Source organism: Entamoeba invadens (assembly GCF_000330505.1).
Source record: "Entamoeba invadens IP1 unplaced genomic scaffold scaff_1105074725543, whole genome shotgun sequence".
NCBI classification, from domain to species: domain Eukaryota; phylum Evosea; order Mastigamoebida; family Endamoebidae; genus Entamoeba; species Entamoeba invadens.
The window spans coordinates 309364-319990 of NW_004191832.1; the positions used below are offsets into that span (position 1 = coordinate 309364).

The window sequence follows — 10627 nt, forward strand, 5'->3', positions numbered from 1 at the left end:
TTTCTTTATTAGTGAAGGCGGAGGGCGGGGAGATGTTTGGTCTGTCAATTCTTCTTTCCGAAAGATCTTTTTGTACTTCTCCACGTCGCTCTGCATAGTACTTTTTCGGTTTAAAAATTTTTAGTTTGATTTTTTATTCAACTTTTTTACATCCTATTTTTAGATTAACACAAAGTTTGGATTTTTTTTCTTTTTTGTTTTGTCAGTTTTTTTAAAAGCATTTTTTACGGTTATTCTTTGCTAAAACAGTAATTTTAGTTTTATTCGACGAATTATGATTATTTCAATCTTTTTACTTGTTTTTATTGAAATATTATTAAATGAACTATAAATTATAAATTATAAATAAAAAAAAAATCAAACTGAAATTATGCAAAACATTTATTCACAAAAAAACGAAAAAACAAAAACTGAATTAAAAAATTAAAAAATTAACAAAAATTTTTAAAACACTCCAATTAGGCGGCGTTCATATAAGCTTAAAGCAACAAAAGACAAGCCAAAACCACAGCTGCCAATCCAAAAGTTGAAGACACGCACCCATCAGATGGATCTTTATAATCACTTTCATCTCCGATTTTTGGATATTCGAACACGCCGGCTTCGACCTCTTCATTAGTGAATACAAAGTCGTTGAACATGACATTAGTGTCTTTATTGTCGTCCTTAGTGATTTTGATAGTGTCAATGTTTTGCAAAGCAAGAGCAGTTAAATTGACAGTGATCCGATTCCACTTCGCTGGTTCCAACACGATCGGCTCATATTTGACATCAGCGACATAATTGGATGTCCCAACGGCAACGGACATTCTCAAATTGTCATAGACGTCCTCCCAAATCATCGCAAACGTCAGTGTCGCGTATTTTGTCGCATTCACGGCTTTGTCGACATTAATCTGCAGATATGAACCGGAAGACATTTGGGTATATAAAATATATCGTCCATCATACTTCCCCGTCGTCGAAGTGAAACACGTGGACCCTTTCTCATACCATCCGCTTTTGAATTGACCATCTGTGAAAGCAGTTACGTTACTGTCGGAATATACACAAGCCACTAATACTAATACTAGAAGACTATTCATTTGAAGTGTATATTATTAAATGTTGTACACTTTTATATGAACGTCTCACTTTCTTGGCGTCTCTTTCTTTATTCACTTTAATACTCCCTCTTTTGTTATATTTCTGGTGTTATTTATTAGTATGAATAACCACCACAATTTCTTTGTTCAATTTACTTCTGTGATTTGAGTTTGAAATCCCCTTTCAAAACGGGAATAAAAAAACACATCAAAAATTTCTATCAAAAATCTAAAAATGTTTTTTAAAATGTCACCTTCGAAATTATAAAGCAAAAAACCCGAAAAATAAATTTGTAACATATTTCATAGTAAAATGTACTGATTACTACTATTAATTATTATTTAACTATTAATATAGTAATTGTTACTATTTACTATAATTATTAATTCTTACTGATAAAAAGGTTTTTATTGTTTATAATTGGATACATTTACCATTTTATTTATAATATTTATAACTAGTTTGTATTAAATAAATGGTAATTTAATTATCACATTTTTTCTTATTTGAGTGTTGAGGAATTGAATGTAACTTCTTTGTTGTCAAATATTTAAGCAAATTGTGTGTATTGAGTTTGTTTTCGCTATTATTATAATCCTTTTTGAATGATCAAATGTCAATTTATCAATAAGGAGTAAAGATACAATTAACTTTAAAAATATACTGAAATTAAACAAATTCTATACAAAATAGTATAACACCTATAGAACAATAGTTTAATTGAGTAATAAATGCTCAAACTTAAAAACAAGATGTCGAGAAACACGAAAGACAAGACGGAGAATTGGATTCAAGTTTTTGATTCCGATGCGATGTATATGATATTTACTCATAAGAAGTGTCTTCCCCACACGAGTATATCATCGTTTGATTTAGACGACACATTAGTGACTGTTTGTAGTTCTCCAATTTGACGAAACACTTACAACGAGACGTCCAGTGGTAAAAAGTTTTCGACGTCATCGACCGACTGGAAATTTTTGAATGGGTATGTAGTGCCCAAATTACAGGTCTTCTCTGAGACGTCGAAAATCGTGATTTTCACCAATCAAAAAGGGTTAACACACAACGGCGCACTTGACGACGCCAAATGCAAAGAGTTTCAAAATCGCGTCGAAAGCATTTCAAAGGCATTAGAGGAGGTGGGCGTCTTCATTCAAGTGTTTGCTGCATTGGAGGAGAACATCTATCGGAAACCACTGCCGGCAATGTTTGATGAACTTTTAGTTGGACACAATGGAGGATTGAAGATCGACAAAAGCACGTCGTTTTATGTTGGTGATGCTGCTGGGAGAATGGAACGGAAGGTGAAAGGCAAGAAAGTGAAGAAAGACTTCAGTTGTAGTGATCGGAACTTCGCAAGTAATTTGAAAATCAAGTTTTACACGCCCGAGGAGTTCTTTCTTAAAGAGGCACCCGTTTCTTATGAGAACGACGCTATTGATGTCACAAAGTTTGGAAGACGTGACACAAAGAAAACAGAAGACATTTTAAATGTCAATAAAACACACGAAATGGTCATTTTCGTTGGGAGTCCGGCAAGTGGGAAGTCAAGTTTCTATGAGAAGTACTTCGTTTGTCGTTTTAGAATTCTTTTCAATACAAAACGTTGATCTTTAGAAGCCAAATGGGTATCAATGGGTTAACCAAGATACTTTGGGATCAAAAAGTGCTTGTCTGAGTGCGGCAAGGAAGTCGATAATAAACAATTCGGTTGTTATTGATAACACAAACCCGTCGATAGAGATACGAGAGGAATATATAACTATCGCAAACAAAGCAGGGTATCAAGTAAGGTGCGTCTTCTTCGACTACGACAAGAAGATATCTTTTCACCTCAACAAGTTTAGAGCAGTTTGTTCTCCTATACTTAACCAATAATTGAAAGACAAATGAAAGATAATTGAAAAAATGATGGAAAGATGGTCAGCACCAAGAAAATACCCGACATCGCAATACATTCGTATTTCAAAAAACTCGAATTACCAACAATAGCAGAGGGGTTTAAAGAGGTCGTCAAAATCCCGTTTGAGATTGATGACTGCTTCAAGTCTGCAGAGGAACGAGAGTTGTTCGAGATGCTCTTTTGATTTATTTTTTGATAAAAACATTAATTGATAAAAACTTGATAAATACAAACTGCTCTTTAACATCACTTGACTTGTTTCTTCTTGTTCGTCCTCTTGCAAAGTCTTGACCAGGTGAAGATCTCTTTGAGAGAGCCAGGGATGTTTTTATCTTCCTTCTTGCACTCCACCTTCTCCTCCTCTTCCGAGTCATCGCTGTTGGTGTGGGGTAACAAAAGTTGTCTGATGAGTTCCTTTTCAAAGTCTCGGTTCTCAAGTGTTTGCAAAACATCAACAGACGATTTCTCACTTTCGATCGCCTTTTCGCGTTCCTTCCACTCCGAGTGCTTGAAGACGAGGTTTTCTGTGTCTTTTGGCGCAATCCCCTCAACTGGCAGCCAATAATGCTGTTTCACCGAGGTGTATCGGAACCCAAACCGTTTAAACACTTTCAAAATCTCGCTACCATATAACAACGCCATCCCGTCATTTGGCAAAGCATCTGCTATTTGGTCCAAAGTCGACGCGCCAGTTAAAACAATTTGTTCGAGACTTGAAGTTGGGACAATTTCGTTAACCGTCACGTCTTCTTTGCGGGCCACTTCCTCTCTCCAAAAACACAGGTTTGTAAAGGCTTGCGTTTCTGCTTGCGACATTTTTTTGTGGAACGAATGTTTGGAAATAATTCTTTTCAGTTCAGCCGTTCTTCCCTTTGGCAGACACTCGTTTTCAGATTCCATGAAAACGTTCTGCAACGTTCTCATTTGAAGTGCGGCTCGTCGCACGTAGTCGACGATAGGCAACATACAAACTGTGTCATAAGCGCACCGACAAATAACGTATGTTGAGAGAGGTCGTGTGAGCCACTCTTTGCACTCTTGAGGTTCATGTCCCACAAGCCGAAACGCTTCGCCTGCGTTCAGCGCCACGTTTGTCATCTGACAAGCCACTTCAAGACAAATAACGTTGTTCGAGATAATTCCAAATTGAAAGTACAGTGCTCGAACCCCGTATCCCGAAAAGGTAACTTTTTCAATATCTGTTGACTCGAAAAGGGGGCGGACGATTTCAATGTCTTTCCGGACGGCAAGGCAGTCGATACCAAACACCGTTTTTTCGTTCGACAAGAAAATGAAAGAGACGTATCCTCTGTAATTGTTCGAAGAGTCTGTTTTGATGCTCACTGATATTTGCATTTCAGTTTTCAACGTTTCGAGTGTCTTTATGAGCCCATTTCTATCATGTACATTATTAAATATGATCTCATCATATGTTGGGCAGTTTCGTAGTGTCGGCATTTGAAACTGCCAAATCTGTTTTGTGTCGTCCGAGTCAAAAGTCAAGGGCGACGTGACTGGTCTGTCGTAGTTCACTTCCACCACTGTTGGCGGCTTCACGTGTTTCAAAGCAAACCTTTTCTCAATGTTTTCAAGCGCTTCGACACTTAAGTCCAAGTGAGGAATGTCGATGATACGCTTTTTTGTGTGGTCACTCCCAAAACCTGTTTCTATTTCGGAAAATGTCTTCTCTGCCAATTCCCGTATTTTTTTTTCCGATGCGAGAATTTCAGCACTCGTTATTGGTACACCCAAACGTTTTGCGACTTCGCTCACAGCTTCTTCAATTTTATCACATGATTTCTCGACATCAGTGATGCCATACTTTGTTGTTAATACTTTCGATCATTTCTTGTCTTGTTTGTCGTTATGTCAGAAAACAAACATCCACCATATTGTCAATTTCAGCAATGTGTGCCGTCACTGGGTTTTCCATCCCACCCCTTCCATTATTTTCGCCTTAATTATTCTTTCGTTCCATCATTTAGAATCTCAAGCTCATCAAGTTTTTTCAAAGTTGTTTTATAATTAAATTTGATTTATTTATAATTTAATAGAAATAAATATTTTTTTTCTAAAAATTTTTTATTTCACAATTAAAAATAGTTTAAACAAATTCCATAAAAATAACTAAATTTACTATAAAATAAGCTATAATTAAACAAAAAAAACAGTAGTACAATAATAGTAAAAATTCGATACATTATAATAAACTGAATGGTAAAAAAAGAGTGTAATTAAATATGTCTTGCAGCGCGATATGCCAATTCTTTTCCGATAAGTTTTGTGATTGATTTTTTGTGTTTAATGACTTGATATTTAAACTTTGCGTTTTGTATCATTCTCTCGATTTTTCGTTTTAATACGTTTTCGACCAAAGTGACGTCACCAAGCCTCAAAGTCTCTTTTTCAATAATTTTAGTTGCTTTTTTATAGACGGCAAGGAAAGTCTTTTTTGCTGTTTTTCTTATGAGTTTTTTGAGTTTTTTTGATTTAGTGATGCCACGTAGGCGATAGTTTTTGTATGCGATTTTGGCGTAATAGGTTGATATTTTCTTGGCTGCCCTCACAGCGTAAATATTTTCAAGACGAAGTAAATTGTTTTGTGCACCTTCGAACTCCGAGTATATATTCGTTTTGTGATGAGTGACGTAGTGTTCCAAACGATTTTGGCGAACTATTTTTTCTCGTTCCGCACCACTCAAATTATCAGTTACGTTTCTCATTTTTCGCAGAATAGTTCTTTTCGTTAAACGAGTCTTTTGCAATTGCTTTTGCAATGCGTCCACTTGTTGGGCCAAATAAGCCTTATCTTCTCGGGATGTTACAGTTTTGAGATCAGCATAGATTTGATCTAAATTTCTTAATATGCGCCGTTCCACCTTTTTAGTTTTGTGGAGTTGAAAATTAAGAACTTTCGTTCGAGAAGCGACTTGCTCAATTCGTTTTTGCACGTAACACCCATGTGTAAAATGATACGCCTCCGTGTCTTGGAGAAAAAAGAGGAGAATACCAAAAAACAACATAAAGTGTTTTTACTCGTTTTAAAAACGTGTTCACAATTTGTGAGGTTAAAAAAACAGAGAGGTTATAAAAGGTGTGTTCTTTGACAATCACGTTTTGTTTGTAATTACCCGATTTTGTTTTTATAGTTCCAGTTTTATAATATAATTTATTATATTTTTACTTTATATAAAAAATTAATTGAAAACAAACGATTTACTTAAATATATTAAATAATAATAATTATTTAATTAATTAATTTACTTCAAAGTATGAATGATATTGTGAAAATATGAATATAAAAAAAAATAATAAATCAGTAATTTATATTTATATTAATAAAGTAAAGTTAGTTTAAATCTTTGTTCTAGTTGCCAACAATGATTTTTCATTAATTTATACACAAATAATTGTTTAAAAAACTGGTAATTAAGTAATTTTTTTTCATTTCGTGCATAATCCCGATATTTTACAATCATCAATGGCAAAAAAGTTTTTAATAACATTGGAGAAGGGAAAAAATTTTTTGACTAACTTTATCATTAAAAAAATAAACGAGTTAATTTTTAATTATTAATTATTGTTATTGTTATATTATTAAAACTAAATATTTTTAGTATTTAAATTTTTAAACAAATATTATAAATTATCAATTACTTTAATAAATTAATACTAATAATTGAACAACATTTTCAAACAAAAATGGATTTAAAACTCCTTTAAAATTTTTTCCAAAAACAATACAAATCGAAATAGTAAAATATAATAAATAAATAATTTACAATACTAATTTAATATTATTTAAATACACTCAAGAAACAACAAAAAAAGAACCTGAAAAGGAAATGAAAAATTTTCAAAAAATGTTTTTTAATTTCAGTAAATTTTTTTATTCGACTCTTTTCAAGCCCAAAAACCTTTAATACCAGGTAAAAATACTTTAACTTTCTTTTCTTCTTTTTTTCTGAGTAAAACCGAAAAGATCTTATTATTCTTCATGTTTCGTCGCAACACAACAGATAAGCGGCCCGAGGAGATGAGTCCTCAAGCCAAGAAACAACAAAAGAAAGAAGAGGAAGATCGTCTGTTGGAGTTGTTTGACGTTTGTTCCAAAAAAACTATTATCAACTAATTTTTATACTATAATACATACTATATGCGACTCTATTCTGGTGAGTGAGAGATGACAAGTAGAGATATGACACCGAAGATCGGAAAGAGATAGATTCCTATCAAATCAGCAAATATCTTCAACAGCAATTCAAGCTGTATCTTCCCGACTATTTAATCAAGCAACTTATAGGAGAAAAGGTGATGAGTATCACATCGACCAAAATCCAACGGAAAGACTGGCTTGGCTTTTGCACCATTTTAGACGCAAAATACGAAGAACTCGACCAAACAAAAAATTTCGACCACACACAAGAGATCTTTGCTTCTCAACGAAAAGAAAAGCCGGAGACTTACTCGGACTTCTCTCCAAAACTCGTCAAGTCGAAACGCACGCCGCGAACGGTAGTTCAAAAGCCCGTCTTCTCCAATGGAATTATCACAGACGTTCCTGTCGACTCTCCACAGAAAGACCCGAAGAAGCGGATCTCATCACAGGAATCCTTTTGTGAGCAAATCTTCTCACCTCCGATGATCGTTGCGTTGCCGAAGAAGATCCATTACACGCGCCTTTCCTTAGACGACCAGACGAGAGATATAATTAAACAAATGAATGATGAGAAGGTACTTAAAGAGCGGAGTGAAGGCAATATGAGTCTAAAGTCGACACTTCCTGGGGAGAATGAAGGGACTCGACGTAAGCAATGGGGCAATTTACTTCGCAACTTCTCTGAGAAGCCGTTAGAAGACACACTAGACTTAATGTTAGGGAATACGGAGGAAGTCTTAATGAACTCGAAAGTGAAGAAATGTATCTACAAAGTCACGACGCGGATCAGTAACGTCAAAGTGGAATTAAAAGAGAAGTTGTCGTGTGTCTTTGCGGTGTATGCGAAGAACATTTTATTAGAAAAGATTACGTCGGACATGTACTTTGATGTGAATGTCGAACCGCCACAGATCGGCTTTGAGATTGGGTCGGATCATTTACGAGAGAAAGGGAAGAAGATTTATGCCGTTCTCTTTGTTTATCGTGCAGCAGATGCAAAACAGAATACAATGCGAGAGATCTATTCCGGTGGGGAATTACCTAAAGGGAAGAAATTGGAAACTTTAAAACAACAGAGTGAGTTCAGTCATAAGACTTTAATAGGAATAGGAGCTGAACGACTGTATGTCACTACAAGTAAGAAGAATGGATACGTCTTAAGTCCTTTGGAGAAACAATTTGGATTGAAGATCTATCGCGACGACGAGTTTAAAGACCTCTCCAAGTTCTTGAGCGATGTCGAGAGTGCAAAGGAAATCAAAGCAACAACGCTCACGTGGATATTACAAATAGAACAGTTGCGCGACCCCCTCTCAAAGATTAAACGACGCGATTCCCCACGAACGTCCGACTTCAAAATCTTCGACGCGAATTTGGTCGAGTTCAAAGACCAAAGCGAAGACATGAAAGAACTCTATTTACTCGAAGATGTCAGTTATCCCACAACAGCATCGACTGCAATGACTGAATTTGGGATGAACTATTATATCTATCCAAAAGAACTTGTCATGAAAGAGAAACGGAAGATATGGACCTTCATAGAAGTGTCGATGCGGACCTCCGACGTCGACGAGAAAGAGTCCGAGTCATATATATCTGCGTTTTATCCACAAAAAGAGCGAGGCGAGTTCATGAGGACATACACAACAGCAGTCAAATTGTCGGGAAAGGCCGTTCGCTTTAACGACGAGATCAAAATCCGCATGCCGAAGACGAAGGAAGCGTATTCGGAGTTAACAGAGTGGCATATCCTCTTCAAGGTGATGGAGATGCAACTCGACGGGACGAAGATGGAGTGCCGCGCACTTGGATTCATGCAACCTGTCTTACCGCAAACGAATGAATACATCGTCAATTTGTATAAGCCGGGGCCTTCGGGGTATCTAGCGAAGACGAAAGAGACACGTGGGACGTTAAAAGTAGGGATCACGAATTTGGTGAGTGTAGTTCCTGCTATTAAAGAGATTCAAATGCTTGGGGAGACGTCGACGGGCTTCATTAATGCGGTCGACAAGCTATCAAGGTCATCGCTTGGGACACAAAAACCAGTGTTACAGATATACATGCCAACGATGTTAAATTGGATGATTGGCGGGTTGATAGGACAGAAGTCATTGGGAGTGTTTGTGACGTTCTTTCGATTTGCGTTGAACTTAAGAAATGAGGTGAGAGACCCATTAGTGTTGGAGTATGTCAATGACTTCTTTGATCCGCGCACATTAAGTTCGTTATATTCACACTACAAATACGTCTTCTTGTTAATAGTTGGAGATACTGCTGATCTCTTCATGAAGAATGAAGCCAACTTTGATCAGAACGTCGTGTTGTGGTCTTGGTTCTTCTTTGATATTATCATTCGGTCGACGGTGGAGTATTTACATGAACAGATGGACAAGGGGAGTTCGTTGGAGACGTGTTATGTCTCTGCGGAAGGCAATCGGTTTGAGAAGAGTGTGTTTGAATTGGTCGAGTCGTTTGTGCATCAAGTCACGCGACTTCCAACGGTCTCTGCGCAAATCAAAGCGAATCTTTACTTGGGGAAGTTCATGCGAGACTTAATGCGGTTCTGGAAGTTGACATTTGTTGTGAAGTTACTTGAAATAGTGATGGACTGGTATGCGTCTGGGGGGAATGTGAAGACCGATGTGAAGCGCGAGAAGGTCACGCAAATACTTCGTGTTGATATGTTAAATATATTCCGAGACTCTTCATTACTCTTCTTGTCGTCGTACATAGAAAGTACTGAGTCATTTGATGAGAGGTGTTTCTCGCAGCAGACCATCTTGACGTTGATGATTCGGAATTACATGATGTTAATACTACGAGGTGGGGAGTTACAGAAACTTGGGGTATATGGTTTATCGTTATTAGTGATGCGATTTGACTGCGACACGACGTTACAGAAGCGTGAAGCTAAAGAGAGATTAGCGGATATGTTAATGCCAATTGTGATCTATATGATTGAAGAAATCGACTTCTTTAAAGGATGGCACCAAACAAATTTGGTGACATTGGATGTGTACGACATCTATATGATGCAATGCTTTGTCCTCTGTTTTCTCTTTGTTATTAAGAACTTGAAGACACAAACACTCCGAAGCTATTTGAAAGTGCCATTGCGGTGTTCTGTGTTACTGGACCACTTCGAGTGGTCCCTCAAAATCATTTCTATGCCAATTTCAAGTGTCTTTTCCCCAATCGAGTTATTCAAAGTCGCGCGAACAACATTGTTAAAAGAAGTGTGTGACGAGAAAGCAGATAACGTCTTCTTCACGTTAAATCGCGACGAAAAGGTCGTGGAGGAACTTTGCGACGACGAGCTGTCGAAAAGCCCAAAACCAAAGTCGATGATTTCAGTGTCGCAAGTGCCTAAGAGACCGTCACTCATCAACAACATCGGAAAGACATTAAAAGACACGTTGTCGTCGTCATCGTCATCGTCTGTCGGGTATGCTGCCCGGAGAGACACATCGACG

The 10627-nt window shown here is 36.8% G+C and overlaps 5 protein-coding genes across 5 annotated transcripts; 2 read left to right on the forward strand and 3 right to left on the reverse strand.

Annotated features, from left to right (window-relative positions):
- Positions 1-479: 479 nt before the first annotated feature.
- On the reverse strand, positions 480-1085 carry EIN_282100 (hypothetical protein; the record flags this gene model as incomplete). The annotated part of the gene is made up of 1 exon (XM_004185137.1): positions 480-1085. The coding sequence occupies one exon, from the start codon at positions 1083-1085 to the stop codon at positions 480-482; it is 606 nt and encodes a 201-aa protein (XP_004185185.1).
- A 753-nt stretch (positions 1086-1838) lies between these two features.
- Positions 1839-3176, forward strand: EIN_282110 (polynucleotide phosphatase/kinase, putative; the record flags this gene model as incomplete). Its single annotated transcript, XM_004185138.1, has 4 exons — positions 1839-1979; positions 2019-2660; positions 2707-2940; positions 3009-3176. 4 exons carry the CDS (start codon positions 1839-1841, stop codon positions 3174-3176), a joined length of 1185 nt encoding a protein of 394 aa, XP_004185186.1.
- Positions 3177-3238: 62 nt separating this feature from the next.
- EIN_282120 (hypothetical protein) lies at positions 3239-4925 on the reverse strand (the record flags this gene model as incomplete). The annotated part of the gene is made up of 2 exons (XM_004185139.1): positions 3239-4813; positions 4875-4925. 2 exons carry the CDS (start codon positions 4923-4925, stop codon positions 3239-3241), a joined length of 1626 nt encoding a protein of 541 aa, XP_004185187.1.
- Positions 4926-5226: 301 nt separating this feature from the next.
- On the reverse strand, positions 5227-6015 carry EIN_282130 (hypothetical protein; the record flags this gene model as incomplete). Its single annotated transcript, XM_004185140.1, has 1 exon — positions 5227-6015. One exon carries the CDS (start codon positions 6013-6015, stop codon positions 5227-5229), a length of 789 nt encoding a protein of 262 aa, XP_004185188.1.
- Positions 6016-6989: 974 nt separating this feature from the next.
- EIN_282140 (hypothetical protein) lies at positions 6990-10594 on the forward strand (the record flags this gene model as incomplete). The annotated part of the gene is made up of 2 exons (XM_004185141.1): positions 6990-7094; positions 7187-10594. Coding segments are annotated over 2 exons (3513 nt in total), but the record flags the coding sequence as incomplete, so codon positions are not given.
- Positions 10595-10627: the final 33 nt, after the last annotated feature.